Source organism: Rhinopithecus bieti, unplaced genomic scaffold (assembly GCF_001698545.2).
Source record: "Rhinopithecus bieti isolate Rb0 unplaced genomic scaffold, ASM169854v2 scaffold_1673, whole genome shotgun sequence".
Classification (NCBI taxonomy): domain Eukaryota; kingdom Metazoa; phylum Chordata; class Mammalia; order Primates; family Cercopithecidae; genus Rhinopithecus; species Rhinopithecus bieti.
The window spans coordinates 4,039,724-4,061,744 of NW_016804690.1; the positions used below are offsets into that span (position 1 = coordinate 4,039,724).

At 35.9% G+C, this 22,021-nt stretch overlaps 1 protein-coding gene across 1 annotated transcript in view; it reads right to left on the minus strand.

The window, feature by feature from the left end:
* The window catches only part of MARK1 (microtubule affinity regulating kinase 1), a 140,484-nt gene that overhangs the window by 70,510 nt on the left and 47,953 nt on the right, over positions 1 to 22,021 (minus strand). The window contains 2 exon segments of the mRNA XM_017870006.1: positions 9,354 to 9,407; positions 10,923 to 11,126. Coding sequence (XP_017725495.1) covers positions 9,354 to 9,407; positions 10,923 to 11,126 — 258 coding nt within the window.

Consider the following 22,021-nt stretch of genomic DNA (forward strand, 5'->3'; position numbering starts at 1 on the left):
CATATGTGGAATCCCTAATGCCCAGTGTGACTATACTTGGAGACAGGGACTTCAAGGAGCTAATTAAGGTTAAGTAAGGTCAGAAGAGTGGGGTTCCAATCCAATATGACTGGTGTCCTAAAAAGAGGAAGAAATGTCAGGGATGAACTGGTCATGTGCAGGCCAAGGAGAAAGACCTCAGGAGAAACCAAACCTGCCTACACCTTCATCTTGAATTTCCAGACTCTAGAAAGGTGAGAAAATTTCTGTTAAGTCACCCAGTCTGTGGTATTTTGTGATGGTCCTACTAGCAGACTAATATGATAACCCTCCAAATCTAGAGAATTTTGGCCAACTGAAAAGTACCACATGGCTTCAGCAAATGTCTAAGATATCTCTTCCTCTCCAGGACTCCCCTTAACCCCTGCCTAACTCTTTATTTTCCAGTTGGCTGCATGAAAGAAAGAGACTGAAGCTAATGGCAGAGTTTTCTGCATGAGCTGCACGAGGCAAAAGGAAGCAGGGAGAGGGAGAGGAAGAGCCACATATACATATGTGATCTTTTAACCCAGAGCAGATCCTCATCAGCAAGGTGCCAATCTTCACACTTCTTTGGGTCAGTGGAGAGAGTTAAAATGGGCATTTAGACTATGAAAAGAGGTTTGAAACAGAGAGTTATTCTTTACAAAGTTAATTACTCTATGTGTCATATCCTCCAGGTACAAGTACAAAAAATAGAGGTATTTTTAAGAATAGTAGTGCCATTTGAGTTTCTGATGTTAATTTTCAGTTCTTTTTCTTTCTCATTTTCAAACTGTGATGTCACACAATGCTGCTAGCAAATGTAAATTTAGTAAGAGAGCTCTGAATTTACTATTCCCCTCCGAATTTACTGTTTCAGGTTTGCTGTAGGCTGGAAATTAAGGCCAGAGTTTGCTAGAATTGTGTGTTAAATTAGGAAAATAAGTCAGGAGTGAAGGCCCGTGATACGTCTTCTATATATATCACAGCTATTCTAGTTGTTCAGAGGCCTTTATTGTTTCCTTCTTGGTTCTTGGCTTTGTTCCAGATAACTAAAGTTAGTAAACAATCTTCAGTTCTTTGGAGATATTGACTTTTCAATTGGGTCTTTCCTGGCTAGAGCTTAGGTCAGGATTAGCCAAACCCCATTAGTGTCAGTCAACATTTGCCTCGATTATGTGCATTTTCCTTGTCTCTTCTCAACTGCTCTTTGTTCCTTCCTATCTCTTCCATTCTTCTACTAGTACTCTTTTTGTGATGAGAAAATTCTGCCATTTTAGAACTAGCCAACTGGACATGGCTTAAACAATCATCATTCTAGTTACACCCAAAGTGTCATAGTCAGGGGCCACTCAAATGCACATAGTCTTCTCTCCATCAGACCTGCTCACCAGTCTGATGAAATTGCCCTTGATCTCCTCAATGTCACAGGACTTCTGCATCGCTTGCTTGATCTTGAGGCAGAAGGAGCACACTGTGGTCACTGGGAACTTGACAAAGGCAATGGCTGACCTCGTTCCTCCTGAGAGAGCTATTCCAGGCTGTCTTCAGAGTCACAGTAAACTGGGCTAGGAGAAGGCTGGCACATAGTTCTTGTGCCTTACAACACAGCCTTCTTCACCTTTCAAGGATTTTGCTCTGATATGGGTTTTAGGAGGGTTAGGAACCCTTCTTTGTCTACACTGCAATCTTTGTAAAACTTCTATCTGTATCTTTGACAGTTTACTGGCCTATTAATATGAAGTGTGGGTGCAGCTTTACCCTGAAGGTGACATGCAGTTCCAAGAGACTGCTAGGTCCTTGTCTAGACTATCTCAGAAGTGCCATTTATTGAGGGATTATGTGTATATGTATATATTTTATCTATGTTAACGGAATCCTACAGATTAAACTTTCAGCTTTTTAAATTCTAGGATCATCATGTCATTTCTTTTTTAGCTCTTAGACATCTCATTGGGATGTCAAGTATTTTGTAAAATTATTGCTAGCAGCACTATAACAATTTAAGCTAACTTCTTAAGGTCTTCCTATGAAATCGCAGCACAGAAAGACATCTGAATATAATTAAATGAATACATATTAGGTGATTTATAACTACAACAGTAAAATAATTATTCAGTATTTCTTTATAAAGTTGATAACTTGCAGCCAATTATTCATTGCAAAGTAATAGAAGGAAATATCCTATAAATGATAGCCTGTGTCAGTTTCCCGAAGTTTTGTCTTCACATAGATAATTATAAGATTCTTATAAGAAGATTATAAATCTTATAATTTCTTATAAACCAGTACCAATTTCATATTACTAGAATCTCTCCTAAGATCCTGCACAGCTTTGGGTATAAATCAGTGCTCAGTAAAAGTAATTGTTAGAGATATAAAGTTAAATAATTTCAGAAAGAAGATATAAAACTTAAAAGTAGCCTAAATTTGAAAAGATGGCCAATTTCATTAGAAATCATGGAAATTAAAATTAAAACTAGATAAAACTTCACACCCATAAGGTTGGCAAAAGTTTTAAAACATGGTAATATAAAGTGTTGACAAGAATGTGGAGCAACAGTAAATCTCATACAGTGCTGGCTTAAGTAAAAATTGGTACAACTACATTGGAGAGCAATTTGACATTATCTAGTAAAGTTGAGGTTATGCATGCCCTTCAACCCAGCAACGCTACTTGGAGAGAGACATCCCTCTATATATCTTCTCAAAAAGATATACACAATAATGGTCATTCATTATCTGTATAGTAAAAACAAATATTTAACTACCTAGAAAAACAAAATAAAATACAAACATAGAACAATAAAATCCACTAACAGGAAAATAAATAGATGTAGTATATTAAGGAGAAAATGGATAAACCACGGCATATTCATACAATGGGATCCAACAATAGCAATAAAAAATAAATGAACAAGGCCAAGCATGGTGGCTCACGCCTCTAATCCCAGCACTTTGGGAGGCCGAGGCAGGTGGATCACCTGAGGTCAGGAGTTCAAGACCAGCCTGGCCAACATAGTGAAACCCTGTCTCTACTAAAAATACAAAAAATTAGCTGGGCTTGGTGGCGGGTGCCTGTAATCCCAGCTACTTGAGAGGCTGAGACAGAAGAATCACCTGAACCCAGGAGGTGGAAGCTGCAGTAAGCCAAGATCACGCCATTGCACTCCCAGCTGTGCAACAAGAGTGAAACTCTGTTTCAAAAAAAAAAGGGGGGGGGGGAGAAAGAAAGAGTAAGACTATATAACTAGCCTGAATAAACTATAAGACAATGTTAAATGAAAAAATCCGGTTACAGAAAGATAGGACATTTTAAAATAACAAATATACTGTATTTTAAGTACAACCATATGTAAAAAAAAGTTTTTAAAAATTTGAATGGGAATAAGAAAGACCAAATTCAGAATAGTAGTTATTTTTAGGTAGGAAAAGACAAGACTGGAAGCAAGAAATGACACATGGGGCTTCAACTGTAGCTGTGATGTTTTATTTCTTTAAAAACAAGATTAGAATAAAACATTTTAGTGTAATAAATAAACATCATGAGAAAGCAACTTTTTTAAAATGGGAAAGACATTTTGAAGTCCCCATCCAAAATTAAAATAGACTAGTTTATTATATCAACAAACAGCCAAGCTTAGAAAAACATGAAAATATGACTCTTAAAATAACTAAATAAGAAAAAAGACTGTGATTTTTAAAACAGCCAGATGGTTAAACTTCATAGGTGACTTAAATACTCTAAGCCTCCTTCATTTCCCTCAACAGAAAATTCTTCCACACTGATTTCAGTATATCTTAAGCAGCTTCTTGAGAACACAGAAATGGATGCTTTGCAGCTATTAAAAACCAAGCAATTAGGATAGAGGTTTTCGGAGTTAGACGCAGAATACAGGCATTAAACCCAAAACATCAGAAACAAAAAGCATCAACAAACAAATCAACAAAATGACTACCAAAACCAAAACAAATAAAAACAGAAGTGATTATTTATAAATAACTTGGTTATGAGTGCTTGATTTTATGGAGGTTAAGTGGATTTAACACTGTCAGGGGAATAGGAAAGTTTTCCCTGAAGAAGTGACTCTAGGCTGAAATGGGAGGAATGAGTAAGGACTAATTAAGGGAAGAGGGGAGATAAGCCTTACCCAGGTGGGAGAAAGTTGCAAAGGCCTGGTAACTGGAATAGAGTATGAATAGGAGCAGATGAAAATCACTAAAGCTGCAGGAGTTGGGGAAGAGGAGAGTGAAGAGAAGCTATGGGGAGTTCATGATCCATGAGGTAGAAAAGGAAGGTAGGACCTTTATACCATGTTAATGAATTTGATTTTTGGACTACAAACAATAAAATGCCATGTGAAAGTTTAAACAAAGGGATAGGATATTCACAGACGTATTTTGCATCCTTGACGACTTTTAAACTCTATGTATTACATTTTAAACTCTCTGTGTGTGTGTGTGTGTGTGTGTGTGTGTGTGTGTGTGTGTACGTACATACATACATAAAATGGATGCAGTTAGAAGGCTACAAGAAGATAACAGTGACTTTGTCTAAACTGGTCATGATGGAGAAAGATAAAAGCAGATATTTTCAAAAGAGATATAAGAAATAAAATCAGCAAGACTGAAAATCCCCAAGTCACAGTCATAGATTGGGAAAATGAATAAGCATTAGGTAATGTTTCAGATAATTCTCAAGACATTCAGAATGATTACTAAATCTAACCTTAAAGAGATATTCCTCCCTGAAGATTATGTATGGCTGTCAAATTCTAGGTTGTTGAGCTTATTAAACTCAAAATCTGAAAGACTGGAAGTTTTAATTTGAGGGATATTAGCAAACAGATTTTGATATACTCTTTGGATATGCTTGCTCTGGAAGATATTTTCATATTTGGATGCACATCTGTATGTTAAAAATGACCAATTATATGTCATTGAGCCCTTTCTCCAGTAATTAAAGAAGGCTAACAAAGTTTAGAAAAGTCAGATTTTTGGTCACTAAACTGCACCGTTTGGTTTTCTCAGCAAATCTGATGATCACATCCTCAACATTTAAACTGTTGATATTTTAGCCAGATATTAATATTATTGGTATCACCTTTAAAACACTTGTTTAAACACCTTTTCCCTCAAAATCCTCATATTTCAGCGTGAAAAGTATACTTCCCACCAATTCTTCATATGATTTTATGTTAAACTCTGTTTTCAATATTTTGTCCAAAATCAAATCAAAATTAAAAGTATCTTGCCGACCACTAATTTCATGGAGAATGAAACAGTGGGTAACTGGGTATTAGGCATAATCTTATTTATTCACATGGCAGTATTATTCCTTGCAGAATATCCCCACCTTTAACCCTCAAAAAAGCTCTAGGGGTATTTCATCATTATTGATTAAAAGATATGCAGTCTACATACCATTTCACAAAATAATAATTCTCTTATTACTTATGTTTTTGTTGGCCCAAGTAAGAACTAGCCAAATTGTTCCTTCAAATGATCCACACATGTGACAAGAACTGTATGAAAGAAGTACTCAGCACATAAGTGGTTTTGTTCAGCTATAAAGTGAAATATGCTGTATAGCATGTACATGTGAGAGTAGCTGATATTTCAGTATATGTCCAATAGTAACATTTGTTAAGGAATACTTCCAAAGCACTTCTTCTGCTCGCTCCTTGATAAAAATATTTGTCAATAATTTTGTGATTGGTTTTACAAGTTTGGTTTCTGATAATTTGCTAAAACATATTGAATTTTGAATATTGCTCCCATGGTTCTGTTCTCCTCTCTACCTTTCGTTATGAAATTCTTCAACATGACAAAGATTATTTTGCAGATATTCTGGAAAACTTAATTAGCTTACCAGAGAGGTCTCTGAGCTTTATTCAAAAACTCACAAAAGTTTAAATGGCTTAGGCCACCATTTGACAACATTTTATATAACAGGTAACACACCAGACATGAGTGGTAAATTGATAATTCATTTAATAAAGTCTAATTTTCAGAATTCAATAATTTAAATTTTTTACCCTTTTCCTGTTTGTGTAAAATCACTGTCCTAGCAAAGCGATTCACATTCTATAAAACTTGAACACAGCAGTCATCTATTATATAATGATGTAATTCTGAGTTGTAGTAAGTCTTGTTTTTATTTTCATTACAGATTTTACTAGTTAGGAAATCACTTCTGAACTACTTAGCCACTTTTGTGAATTTGGAACATAAAATAACACAGTAAAACAATAGAAAATGTAAATTATTAAATAATACACGGAAGATACAAAAATGTTAGCAGAGATTAACTGCACCCCGTGACTATAAGCTGAGACAGACTTGACACAAACTTTGCCATCTTTGCATAAATTGATGTGCCCGAGTTTCAAAACTAGTGATATCTCTGAGAAAATGATCCTACAACATTTCAAATTTATGAACTATGAAAAATATTGTTTCATTGTTTTGCTTTTCCTTCAACATTAGTAGGCTGTTTAAAAGAACCCCAGGAGGTCGGGTATGGTGGCTCATGCCTGTAATCCCAACACTTTGGGAGGCCGAGGTGGGTAGACCACGAGGTCAGGAGATTGCGACCATCCTCGTCTCTACTAAAAAAACAAACAAACAAACAAACAAAAATAATTAGCCGGGTGTGGTGCATGTGCTTGCCGTCCCAGCTACTCAGGAGGCTGAGGCAGGAGAATCGCTTGAGCTTGGGAGGTGGAGGTTGCAGTGAGCCAAGATAGCACCACTGCACTCCAGCCTAGGCAACACAGAGGGACTCCATCTCAAAAAAAAAAAAAAAAAAAAAAAAAAAAAAAAAAAAAAAAACCGGAATCACTAGTATGGTTCATGGACCCTCTTCTAAAATACATTATTATATGAGGCAGAACTAATGCTTTGAAGAGGAAGAACTAAAAATAGCATCTACCTTAAATACTTTTTAACTATGAAAACTAATTAAATTGGATTCCATTAATTCAAAATATGTAATACAAATAATAGCATATTATGGGAACAATATTGAAGCCAAAGATACTTAACAATTCCAAAAACCAAACACTTTTAAGAGCTTTGTATTTTGGCAGTGTTAAGCAGTTGGTGTATCAACTTTAGATTCTTTTATCTATCATTGATGTTTGCAAAGGAAGGCAATAATTCCTATAAATATCTGATACACAGAAGAGGGTAAAGGAGAGGGATCAGCTTAAATTCAGATCAAACCAGAACAAATTTACCCAAACACTTCTAGAAGTGAGATTACAATGAATCCTTATTTCATATAAATGTGCGATAATTACCTGCCTTTTAATGAGTATACCTAAGACATGGAGGCAAATTTTACTATCTTTTTCAATGCTAGGGAAAAATGGATTGTTTTACATTCCATCACTTTTAGGTCTGACTGACTGGGAGATGCCACTGCCTAAATGGGAAAGGTCAAATGCTGAATGTTCTAAACACATGAGAATTAATGAAGACTTGATCTGTTTTTTCTTCAGAACTTCTAAAAGAAAGTAAATCTATCAACATACATGTAAATCACTTAAAAAAACAATCACACACACACAGTGTACTGGCTACATTTAGTGAGTCTTCATCTTTATTTTTATTTTCACGGATTAGAGAAAACAAAATTGTATCATTTTTTATATGCCTATTTGGAAAAGCAATACTTTATCAACAAGATTAGTAGACTATATGACAGAAATCACTTATCATCAAGAAGTACACATTTTAGTTATTCAGATAAAGAAAGCAACATTCAGTCTCATGTTCACATGTTTCAGTAAGTACAACTTTGTTTATACAACCTTGGAAAAGACAGAGTAGGAGCCGCATTACTGTGTATTCCAGCTAGCACAACAGGCCTGAGTAGTTCTAGATGCCACTTAAAATCACTCAATTTGCTAGGGTAATCCACAGCTAAATACAGGAAAAGTAGAAAAGCTGGTGAGCCACGGACAGGGACACTGCGTATAGTTACGCAGTCTGTGCATTTTAAATGGATTCCCAGCACACGGGTGGGCAAAGACATATCCCACTGTGGTTCCAGCCCAGTAAAAAACAGCATCTTTGCATAGTTAATTGGTCCAGGGAAGATGTCTTTTTGTCACTTACACAAATGCATCATGGTTAGCAAAAAGACTGGTGCTAGAAGAAACTTTCTCCCAGAAGAAACTTAGAATACATTATCTCACATTCATAGAAAAAGACGAACCCAGCAAAGTTTTCATGTTCTTACTGGGCAGAAATATCAGTGTTATGAAAAGTTAAACTGGTTATCAAATTTTCAAAAGAATCTCCAATAAGTACAAAGGCAGAGCTCTAAGAAGAAATCTGGGACTGAGCCAAATGAGAAGAAAGTTTGAATAACACAAACCTAAATTTTTAATCTAACGCTACAATCATAGCAGATGTAAGCACAGCATACTAACAATTTCTTATAAGATTCTTTCTGTTTTAGGAATTCAAAGTCGTCTGTGTTAAAATTACATATGTGACAATGGTCCCATTATATTCTAATAAAAGTCACAATGTACATTCTCTCACTCGATACAAACCTATCATATATGGCATAAATGTTAAAACATTCGTTTCATTTTTAAAGTACTAAAATGCGCATCTGAGAAAATTTTCTCATTTAAGTAATTAATGAAGTAACAGGAAACAGCTTTGGTTTGCTAAGGCAATCCCCGTCCTAACTGCTTTCTTTTCTCTCTATGTTGTTTCCTATTTTCATCCTTTAAAGAAACATTCTTATTTTTTACTGTGAGTTATCTGAAAGACTAGTCGTTCTTGTGGAAGAAGGAATAAGAGCAAATGAAGCAATAAAAGGAAACTTACCTACGAACAATATTAACTTCTAACTAGATTTTTAATTAAAAAGCTTACCAGCAAGGTCTCTGTACTTTATCTGAAAATTCACAAAAGTTTAAATGGCTTAGGCCACCATTTGATTTTATATAACAGCTAAGACATCAGATACTATCATTACGTGGATTATTCGTTTAATATAAGTCTAATTTTCAGAGGTCAATTCTGAATACTTGAAAATACTTCAAAATATTTGAATATTTCAAATCCTGAATATGTATGATACAAGGTTTTATTCTATTGAATAGAAGAGATAAATTTCTTTCATATGGTACATGTATTTAAGTAGTAGATAGTTTTCAAGCAACTACTTGGTAAGTCATAAACATTACATTTTATATCATGTCTTTTCTTCACATATTGATGAAATGTAGAATTGTAGCTAACAGAAAATTTAGAATGACTGATTTTACAGAACATCATATATTAATGATAAACTCACATTCTAATTACTTATTAAATTAATTAAATACCTTTTGTAGACTGGTAGGATTTAGCTGAGTTTTGTCTATTATTTTCACAGCAACCTAAAAAACAAAAGAATCATTAAACTCTATCTGAAAAATGCATATTTTAATTCATAAAACTTACAAAAAACCCAACATTTGTTTCATTCCTAACTAGATATCATTTCACTCTTTTTAGATATTCACATAATCAGATAGTAACGTTTTGATAATTTGGCAGCCTTAGAATATACTCCATTGACCCAAGTCTTTAATCTTTTGATCCTGAGCCAATGAAATGAAAGCGTTGCTATTTCTTCTAAGTTTCCTTCTTTAAAGTAAAAATCATCCTGTATCTTAACCTTTCACTCATGATCTTGATAAGCAACAATTATAGGGGGGAAGTGGCTTGTAAACTTGCAGTAAGTTAAATATCATGTGAATAAAACGATTATGCTGGTAGAGAGATTGGATATCCAAGTTCACTTAGAGCAAACTGACAAAACGGACCTGAATATCTAAGGCTCTGCCCAGTATTCCCTGTCTCTGAATGGCTCCTAGGGTCAGAATAGACAGAAGGAACCAAATTCAATGGGAAACGACAATAATATTATATAGAGAGCAAAGTGAAAATTTATTAAAAATATTTTTATTGAGTTTTGTTTTTGTTTTTTTTGAGACAGGATCTCATTCTGTTGCTGAGGCTGGAGTGCAGTGGCGCTATCACAGTTCGCTGCAGCCTTCACCTCCCGGGCTCGAGTGACCCTCACCTCAAGCTCCCAAGTAGCTGGCACTACAGTTGCACACCACCATGCCTAGTTAATTTTCGTATTTTTTGTAGAGCCGGGGTTTTGCCATGTTGCCCAGGCTGGTCTTGAACTCCTGGCCTCAAGCAATTATGTCCGCCTCAGCCTCCCAAGGTGCTGGGATTGCAGGCATGAGCCACTGCATTGGGCCTGATTAAGATTTTTTTTATATAATGTCCTAATTAGATCTAGTAAACGTTATATAATACAAAATGTTACATGTTTATTCAAATAAAGTCTTTAACCCTAGCATACAGGTATATATACACAATGTACATATGTGCAAGTATATAAATTCTTACTATATAAATACATATAAGTTAAAACACATGAAATTTTAGAAATCCAATTATCTTATTACCTGAGAAAACCACACACACAGAAGTACTTGTTCAATGTAGTCTCTAAACACATACAAATTAGCAAGTGACTTTCTACGTATTCATACCTAACTTATCGCAAGCAGCAAGAACTTTTGTTCCTGAGGGTTAGGCAGCAATGGAAATCAGAAATGTTCACAGAAATCATATAATGAAAGTCAGCATCTGAGGAAAGCTCATCTGCAGCACACCTGATTGATAAGATGCTTATATGTATAATTCTTTTCTAAATATTAAAAGGTCAACCTTTACGCCATGATAAACCTCTGCCTACTAATGTTCCATTCACACATACCCCAGTGTTTACCATATTGAAACTGTCATTTACTCCCAAACATGAGCTATAGGGAAGCTTTAACAAGACTCCAGAGAGGTCCAGGCAGATATTAAAAGGCATTGTGCAAACTTACCTCTCTACCAGTTAGAACGTGTCTTGCCAATTTAACTTTGGCAAAATTTCCCTTCCCTATTGTTTTTTGTAAACGGTAATTTCCAATGTGAGGCTGTTCATCTGTTGCTGATGTAATGGAGTTTCTACACCGGGGGATGTTCTGTCTGCTACTCGACTTGGTAGGCTGGACGTGTGGTTCAGTATATCCATCCACAGATGTATGCTAAGAAAAAGTTTACAAGATTTCATTGTTAAATTATATTATAAAAGGACAAGTAAAAAGGGTACAAATAATTATCATTACCAATTCTTCAATAAAAATATATTGCACTACATCCTTTTAAAGTTTGAGCGTTCTATTTATAATTTCTTCTGGACTTCAGCTCCCTTTACCAGGTAGGGTATAATTGCTTAAAATGAAATATTCAGGCCAGGCATGGTGGCTCACGCCTGTAATCCCAGCACTTTCGGAGGCCAAGGCAGGCGGATCACTTGAGGTCAGGAGTTCAGGACCAGCCTGGTCAATATAGTGAAACCCCGTCTCTACTAAAAACACAAAAATTAGCCGGTTGTGGAGGCACATGCCTGTAATCGTAGCTACTTGGGAAGCTGAGGGAGGAGAATCGCTTGAACCTGGGAGGCGGAAGTTGCAGTGAGCCAAGATCACGTCAGTGCACTCCAGCCTGGGTGACAGAGCGGGACTCCATCTCAAAAAAATAAAATGAAATGAAATATTCTACATGGCTTTAGGGATATGCCTTCAATTTAAAATTGTAAATAAATATACAGCCAGAAGCCTCACAAACCATTATTCCTTATAAAGGTGTTATCTCTTTAGGTTTGATGACTGTATCGTTCAGGGCTGCTTCATTAAAAAGGCAGAATGTCTTTATTGCCAAGACAACCTCATGGGTGTAAATCTCTTTCTCAAAACTAGCCCAGACATTTGTCATGTTCTTGCTTCCATTTTGGGGGCATATAACTCAAAGAACTGACCAATGAGCAGCCTGCCTCAAGTATACCTATAATTCATTCCTGCCCAACCCCCTCACCCAGTTTATCGTGTCCAAGTGAAAGCTATCTATAGTCCTGCCCAGGTCCATAACCTATCCATTGCATCAGTGCTGTTGTGGAAGCAAAGATGTCACTTTGTCTCATGGCTTCACACTAACCTACAACTGCAATGGATAGCTGATCCTGTTCACCTATGGACTCAGCACCTAAATTCCCGGGTCAAGCTGCCTAACCAGCTCTGTTTCACTAGCTGTGATTGTTCCTGTTCTTGTCTAGTTTTGTCTGTATTTTGACATACATGAAGTTTCTAGCAGTTTTTGTGAAAACGTTGAATCACACATGATAAACACAACATCTTTCTCTGGCATCTTAAAAAATTGCTGAAGAAGAGTAAAACAAAATAACAAAGGAAAGGATATCTTTTGTTTGCAAAATAATGCAGAGTTATATTGCCCCACCTATACGAGCAACAGCTTCCTAAAGAATTTTGATCTTAAAGGCAACATTAAAGAGGAATCAATTTACCAATCTCATGCAAAGCATGATTCAAAGTCATTTTCTATTTGTAACTACTTTTTGTTTTATTTTATGATAATTTTTTAAAACTCAGCTCAGGACTAAGGGTTTTTGCTGGGTCTTACACACCTCTGCAGCTTTTGGCCTCATCCTGTGTTAGATGCACTTTGATGTATTCTTACCACAACCTGTACTTCCACGTATCACAGCATGCTTTCCATTGTGCTATCATTATACATTTACTTGCCTGTCTCCCACCACCCTGTTATAAACAATTTTAGGGCAGAGATGTTTTCTTTTCATCTTTACACACTCAGCACATTACAGGTTACCAGATACACAGGAAGGATTCAATAAAGCAATAATTTTCACAGTGTTATCCCTGGACCAGCACCATCAGAATCATCTGAGAACTTGTTCAAAATACAAATTCTCTGGTCTATTCCAGACCTACTGACTATGAAACTCTGGGGGGAGGGTCCAGCACTCCGTGTTTCAACAAGTTCTCCAGGCGATTCTGATGCATGCCAACATTTGAGAACTGCAATGAAAATAATGTAAGGAGGAGTAAAATATAAAGTTACTCACTGGCTCTTGGAGACTTTTCTATTATCTGGGTAGAAACAAGAGATTTTAATTATAGTACTTAATTTCTAAGAGTTAACAGACTGCCATTATATTTCCTACAACTAGTACTTCTCTACCTGAACTTGTTCTGCGGGGAATGCTGATTTCTCCAGCCTTCAAGATGTATCTTTTTTTTTTTTTTTTACCCAGCCTGGAGTGCAGTGGCATGATCACCGCTCACTGCAGCTTCAAGTGATCCTCCCGCTTCAGCCTCTTGAGTGGCTGGGACTATAAACGTACAACGCTGCCCCTGGCTACTTTAAAATTTTTTTTTTTTTTTTTTTTTTTTTGTAGTGATGGAGTCTCATCATGTTGGACAGGCTGTTCTCAAACTCCTGGGCTCAAGCAATCCTCCACCTCAGCCTCCCAGAGTGCTGAGACATAGGCATTAGCCACTGCATCTGGCCATTCATCTTTCAAGATTTAATACGAGTATCTCCTCCACACAGCTTTCTATGTATTTTCACAGAGATAATTATTCCTCTTTTCTGCTGCTACCTATATACCCAATATATACTTCAACTATTAGAACTCTCACACCATCTTCTAAGTACTTGTCCATGGTCTGTGTTTACCGCTGACTTAAAGCTCCTAAAGCCCCATAACTTAATATAGTGTTAGGCACAGATAAGGCATTTGATACATACTAACTAAATTGAAGGGATTTAGGATCCTCATACTCCTGGTACCCTTACAGAATGACTTCTGAGGAATGAGTCCATGCTGTCCAGATCTTTGATGCATATAAAAGCAATATGCATTAAAATACTTGAGATGTAACTCAGCTCCTAATGCTGGTTGTAGGCTATATATTGATACTATACTACATTTTGATGGGCTGTATTATTAACCCCAAATTTTCACACCCTTTGCCATGTAACTTTTCCAGGACCCTCCCACTGAGGGGGGACATACTTTCCCACTCTTTGGGTTCAGTCACATGATTTTTTTTTTTTTTTTTTTGGCCAATAAAATGAGTTAGAAATGATGGTAGGCAAGTCCCAAGCTAGACTTCAAGAGGTCTTGTTGTGTCTCAACTTGCTCTCTGCCATCACCATAAGAAGGACTTATCCAGGCTGACAGCAGAAGGACGATGAGAAATACATGGAGCAGAGTCACTCCCAGTTAAGCCAAGATTCAATCAACTGCTCCCCAGCTGACTCTGACTCATGAGAAATCATAAATGGTTTTTGGTTTAAGCCACTTAGGTTGGGATGATTTGTTACACAGCAATCTCAGTAGATACACAATGCTATCATTATTTTAAAATTAAAAAGTAAACATAAGAGAAAAGGCAAAAACTTATGAACAATGAAAAGATTCTTATCAGACACGTTTACATTTTAGCAGAGTCTAGAAGAAAGGACGAGGGAGGGAGGAAGGAAGGAAGGAAAGAAGAAGGAAGGAAAGAAGGAAGGAAGGAAAGCAAGAAGGAGGAGGGAAGGAGGGAAGGAGAGAAACAGGAAGGAAAGAAGGAGGGAGGGAGGGAGGGAAGGAAGGAAGGAAGGAATGGAGGGAGGAGAGGGGTAAAGGAGGGGAAGGAGGGGAAGAGGGAGGAAGAGAAGAAAAAAAAAAAAAGAGGAGCTATATACAGCCAATTCCCTAAGGAGAAACCCTTGATTGTAAGCTGCATGGGAGCAGAATCCTTGATTATTTTGCATCCCCATCACCAAATATGGTGTAACATAGAGATTGGCAAACGATTCTGGAGAAATAATATACTCATGGGTCTATAGGCTGTAGCTGGCCAACCCTTGGTGTAACATGTCACATTTTGGGATACAGGTTTAAATTGTTTCTCAATGATTTTTTTTAAAGATCTCCTAGCTCTCAACATTAAACATGACCATTTATACACAATACATTTATATGTCTTAAATAAAAAATCAGGATATACAGCATATATTTTATATTATATTATGCATTCTGAATATATTATGTATTCTGATTACATGATACTCACCAAAACAAATATTTTCAAAAAATTACATCTTTCCTTAGAATTGCTACAGCATCACTTAGGAGACAACCTTTCCTTGGAAGGACTCTTTGAAGTACAGTTTGGGATAGCTGATCTCACTTTCCTGATCAACAGCTTAATTCTCAAATAGAAAATGTGGCAAGAATGTCAATTCAGCTCATGCTAGATTAAACAGTGAATTTAATTTAGAACTACCTCAACCCTAAGGCTGTTAGATAGAAGAAATTATGTTAGCTCAATTACAGCATGTCTATGAATTTTAATTTCTACCATTATCTGAAAACACAAGTTCCAATCCTGTCATTCTTTCTCAAGTTTTCCACTTAATCCAGTAGACTGTGAATTCCTTCATTCTTTCTGCAGCAGTGGTAATGTGACCCTAAAGCTTGCCCTGAGTGTGCAGTGCAGTCAAAGTAATCAGAGATAATGATTTCATTAGCTCTTCAGTGCTGTATCCTGTGGAGCACCAGACTCAAATTCCTGAGTAATAAGAGATTTTTCCCCGCCTTTAATACTGACTGAAATGAAGTTCTTCTACTCACTGGCTATACATCCTTGGAAATATATATTTAAAAAATCGCAATGTTTTATGACAGCCACTAAATCTGCTTGGTGACTGAATATTCAAATGCTCCTAAAAAGTCAGATCACATATTAGCCTTGAAGCCTGTCACAGCTCTGCTCTCAGGACTTTGGAATATGCTAATATGCATGCCACAACCACCCTTTGGCCAAGTGATATTAGCACCAATACAGATCACTGCAATTTAGAAACAATAACCACACTTTCGTTTCTCAGTCATTTTTTAAAAAGAGTAGGAAAGTTCTGCTTCCAACGAAGAATAGTTTGTATCTAACTAAACCTATCAGCAGACAAAAATATAATCTGTAGACAAAATATTAAAAACAACTGTTTGAAGGCTCTGAAGAGCCAGAAAAAAGGAAGCAAAGTCTTAAGGGAAGTTGATCATTGAATGAAGAAAAATTTCACAATGTAAAATGTGGGTTGTTACAGTTTTGAGCTGGGGGCAAACTCTGGCCCACCTTGCTCCATATGACTTAAACACAAGCAGACAGCAACAGTTTTATTGGCTAAGAAGGAGTCTGAGGATAGGCTTGGGAGCTCATAATATGACTGGAAAGTGAGAGAGAAAACCTTGGGAAAAATGAAGTCATGGAGAAGAAAAATGAAATTTGTATATTAATTGCAGGTGCTTTGCTAAGTCCCAAACTATGTATAAGCAAGAGAACTTCTAAGGAACACATTAGAACAAGGCAGTTAGAAATGTAAGTTAATAAAGTAGGTATCTGGCCTGTTCACCAAAAGGAGGCTGAATTTGAAGTTTGAGTCAAGCCAAATTAACTGTCTGCTAAAGCAAAAATCAACACTTCAGAAGATAATTAAATTCAGAGTCTCTGTAGAGTATCAATGAAAATGTTCAGTATGTAAGTAAAACTTACTAGACACATGAAGGAACAGACAAATATGATTCATCGTCAAGAGAAACAATAGTTAACAGAAACAGACCCCAAGATGATCCAGAAGTTGGAATCGGCAGGCTAGAACTTTAAAGCAGATATTATAAATATATTTTTTAAAGTAAAGGAAAATATGGTCACAAAGAACAAGTATATGGAAAATGTTAGCTAAAAATTAAAATGATCATAAAGAGACAAATGGCAATTCTAGAACTAAATACTACAATATTTAAAAAGAAAAATTCATTGGCTAGAATTACAGTAGACTGCAAAGAAAAAAGGGTCAATGAACGTGAAGACAGATTAACAAAATTTAGCCAATCTTAACAACTGAGACACAGGAAGACTGAATAAAAATAAAGCCTCGGCTGGGCACAGTGGCTCATGCCTGTAATCCCAGCACTTTGGGAGGCCAAGGCAGGTGGATCATGAGGTCAGGAGATTGAGACCATACTGGCTAACATGGTGAAACTCCACCTTTACTAAAAATACAAAAAAATTAGCTGGGCATGGTGGCGGGTGCCTGTAGTCCCAGGTACTCCGGAGGCTGAGGCAGAAGAATGGTGTGAACCCGGGAGGTGGAGTTTGCTGTGAGCCCTGATGGTGCCACTGCACTCCAGCATGGGTGACAGAGTGAGACTCCGTCTCAAATAAATAAATAAATAAATAAAGTCTCTATGATCTGTGGTGGGTCAATGTCACATAAACTGTCACATGTATAAATGGGGCCCAGAGAAGGAATAAAAGAAAATAGGGTGGAAAAAAAGAACTTGAAGTAATAATGGCCATACAATTCCTCCAAACTATAAATTCAAAGAAGGATAAATACCAAGAAAAAAAAAAACAAGCCAGTGTAGAAGATCACTGTCAAATTGCTGAAACCATGCTTAGAGGAAAACAAAACCTTAAAAGGAGTCAGGGAAAATGACACGTTCACATATAGGGATAACAATACAAATGGCAACTCACTTCTCATTAATCAACAATGGAAGTCAGATGACAACATTTTTAAAGTGCTACAGAAAATCAAATGCAAGCCAAAATTTATTATCCAGTGAAAACATTCCTCAAAAAAGGCAAAAAAGACATTTTAGATTAACAAAACTGAAAGAATTTGTTGCCAACAGACATACACTATAAAAAATGCTAAAGAAATGAAAGTAACCATAGAGGGTAAAATGAATCTATACAAATGAATAAAGAGCTCTGGAACTAGAAAATATGTGGGTAAATACAAAACAGTATACATTTTTCCATCTCTTCATTTATTTAAAAGACATATGACTCTTCAAAGCAAAGCATAATACTGTAAGTGGAACTTATAAGCAGAAGTAAGAATATGTGAAAACAAAACTATAGTCAGAGATTTCAGCATTACTCTCTCAATAGCTGAAAGAACAATTATACATGAAAAAACAACTGCTGGGCGCAGTGGCTCACGCCTGTAATCCCAGCACTTCAGGAGGCCAAGGCGGGCAGATCACCTGAGGTTGGGAGCTCGAGACCAGTCTGACCAACATGGAGAAACCCTGTCTCTACTAAAAATACAAAAAAATTAGCTGGGCGTGGTGGCACATGCCTGTAATCCCAGCTACTTGGGAGGTTGAGGCAGAAGAATCGCTTAAACCCGGGAGGCAGAGGTTGCCGTGAGCAGAGATTGCGCCATTGTACTCCAGTCTGGGCAAAAAGACCGAAATTCTGTCTCAAAAAAAGAAAAGAAAGAAAAGAAAAGAAGAGAAGAGAAGAGAAGAGAAGAGAAGAGAAGAGAAGAGAAGAGAAGAGAAGAGAAAAAAAACAGTAAGGACACACAAAACCTGAACAACACTATCAAGTTATGGAAGGTTACAGATTTCTTAAAGCACGTGGTTCTTAAGTTCTAAGTCAAGAACCCTTCTCTAGATCTCTTAAGCTCTTCCCATAGATATTTTAGTTCTCTTTAGAGTGACAACGTTGTCTTTTCATCAAAGGATAACTTAAAGAACAACTCCTTTGCCGGCTGCAGTGGTGTTTGCCTGTGGTCCCAGCTACTCAGGAGGCAGGTGAGAGGGTAGTTTGAGCCCAAGAGTTCTGGGCTGTAGTACACTATGTTGACCTGGTGTTTGCACTAAATTCAGCAACAATATGGTGACCTCCTGGGAGTGGGGGACCACCAGGTTGCCTAAGGAGGGATGAACCAGCCCTGGTCAGAAACAGAGCAGGTAAAAACACCCATGCTGATCAATAGTGGGACCACACCTGTGAACAGTCACTGCATTCCAGCCTGGGCAACATAGTGAGACTCTGTCTCTAAAGAAACAAAAAATGAAAATAAAAAAGAACAGTTACATCTCTATAGCAACATAGCTGAAGATACATTAATAATAATTAATACCTACTTCATAAGGATCCAAGCAACGAATCTGCCTGAGTTTAGTGTTGGAAATATTTCTCTGACCTGGTACACTTCTCCTTTATTATATTATTATACAATAATGTCTCCCTCTTTCCCCTATTTTGACATTTCAAGGTGACTTTTCATATTAAATAGTACAATGGTGGATGTTGTCAGTGACAGTAATTTTGAGTGACAAAAACATTTTAACAGCTGGAAAAGAATGCTTATGAAACATAGAAGACCTGTGATTCTCCTCCTCTATGTTCCTACTGCACTTGAAACATTCTTTTACATAATACTTACAACCTTACAATGAAACTACCTTATTTTTTTAAGCCATGTTCTATGAAACTGTGAGCTTTTAAATTGTCAAGTACTACGTCTTTTACATTCATTATCATTCAATATAGTGACTAGTACATGAATGAACCCACTAAATATGTTATGTTCTATTGTTAGGTACTCAACTTAAATCCTTCTGCAAACTGTTCAATAACTATTTTATCTCGTTCTTTAAAATCAACAAAACTAAAAGTCCTCAACAAAATGCAACTTAATTACAAACAAAAAAATCAATTTGATATTATCAGAGCTTATTTCAATGAGATGTCAATAAATTTGATAAGACAGTCACATATCTATTTCCAAAAACATAAAACACAAAAATACAAGGTCTAACAATGGAAAAAGAAAAAGTTATTGAAATAAATTGCCACTAAAACCTTCCGACAGCTACCATGCTATGCACAGCATAAATCCAAAGGGAGAAGTTGTACAATATGTTCCTGCCTGCCCTTATTGAGCAAGTGCGCAATCTTCCAAATATTCATATTACAAGTACCCTTTTACCTGGTTTGTTTTTAGGTACCAGAAATGGGTTCGGTTTTAAAACCTAAATAGTACGATAAAAATGAAGAAAAGTCGCCAATATAGTTTATTAATAGAGATCCAAGGAACCTAAATGAAATATTAGCTGATATCACCAGTAACATATTAGACAATTATCACTTCAATTAAGTAGGTGTATGATCAGAAGGCAAAGTTAACTCTATACAAGAAAATATTACAATTTACTGCTTCGACTTGAAAAACATAGAGTTGTACTAAGTGAGATAAACCATAAAAACAGAAACAAGAGTATCCCATCAAACACCTTCATTCAACAAAGTAGCAGTACTAGATATATCAGCATGCTTCTTAAGAACATATATATATGGAAAAGATTTATTTGTATTATCTTTCTGCAGCTGGCATAAATATAAACCTAGAAAATCCAAGTAAATCAATAAAGTATCTTTTGGAGGTTCAAAAAGTTGTAGGAGACAGGAAACATCCTTAATAATCACTACATTTTGAGAAAAATCACTGGGTTAACTCTTCATTCATCCTTTCATATTCAGCTTAGACATCACTTCCCAGGAAATGCCACACATCATATTGGAGTTTCTACTCCTTCTTCATCTAAGCCAGGTTCAGTGTCACATTTGGTCTTTCTATTGTTATTTCTAGCACTGCACTGTTTCAAAATTTTAATTAATTTTATGAAATGATATATTGTTCACTATTGCTTTTTACATCCTTGCACTTCTCTTAGATTTACTTTTTCTAGTTTGTAAAATTTTTTTCAGATAGGTGTGTAGGTGATATACTTTCTGAATCTTTACAGCTACTAATTTTTATTTCAACTTCACATGTAAACAACAATTCCATTAGATACAGAACAGGTACAAAGGAACATTCTTCCAGTTACTCCTGGACTTATTCCAGAAGGCTGAACCTTTTAGAAACATGATTTACTTATATCTATAAAAACATCACAAATTGTGACCCCTGAATGACAAAATAATAAAAGACAGAAGAAATCCTACAGAAGTTCCAGGTGAAAAAAACTTTTTACAAAACCTTTATCTAAGGAATAGACCTAAATGCAAAGGAGAATATGTGATATGTCAGTGTGAAATTTAGCACTTCATATCAATGAAGAAGTAATAAATTATTCAACAAATCGTATTGGAACAGCTAGAAAAAACAAAGCTGAATATCTAGGAGTGAGGTATCACTCTTTACTACAAAATAAATTCACAATCGATTAAGAATATAAATGTAAAAACAAACAGAAAAAAACACAAAGATGAAGAAACCACAAAAGTACTAGAAGAAAGAATCAACAGTTCAGCAAATGTTTTTTAGTCTCAGCATGGGAAATGCCTCTCTAAGTATAACATAAAAGTCACTAAAAAAGTTTAATAAATGTGACATCACAAATTTAAAAGACAGTAGTTGATTTTTCAAAAAACTCTCCTTATATCAAAGCAAAGAGGCAGATAATAAATTGAGAAAAAATATTTGTAACATATGGCAGGCAAATGGTTAATTTTAAAATACTAAACTTTCCACAAGTCAATTTTTTAAATGGGCAAATATGAATGTGCACAGGAGGTATACAGATATTTCACAGAAAAGGACATATATGTGACTTTCAAACATATGAAGTCAATCATAAGTTAAATATAAATTAAAGTTACAATAAAATCTGTTTTTCATCTATCAGATTACAATGATTAGAGTTTGACAGCATTTGTTGGTGACGATATAGAACTAGGCATACTTATGTATCATTGGTCACAGTGAAAACTGACACAAATTCTATGTATAGGAGGAGTTGGGAGACAACTATCAAATACATTCCCACAATCCTTGGGCTAGAAATTTTACTTCTAGTAATTTGTTTTACAGACATAGTCACAAATGAGTGTAAAGATGAACACATGCAATATTTACTGTAGCACTGTTTGTAACAGCAAAAACAGAAGCAAGCACAAACATCCATCAATAGGGAGCTGGTTATGTATGTATGGTATGTTCTTTGTAAATGTGTGTATGTGTACATGTGCCTCCATGCACATGCTTCAATAAGCACAGACTATCTCCAGAAGGTTACACAAGACACAGAAGAGAAAGCAGTTACCTCTAGAAAAGGGAGCTACGGGACTGGGAAACAGGAGTAGAGGGAACATTTTCTTTTTCTAACGTATATTTTTAAGTATTTGGAATATTGTTCTAAATGCACATATATTAACTATTCAATATGACAGAACAAGTGATTTTTTTTTTTTTTTTTGAGACA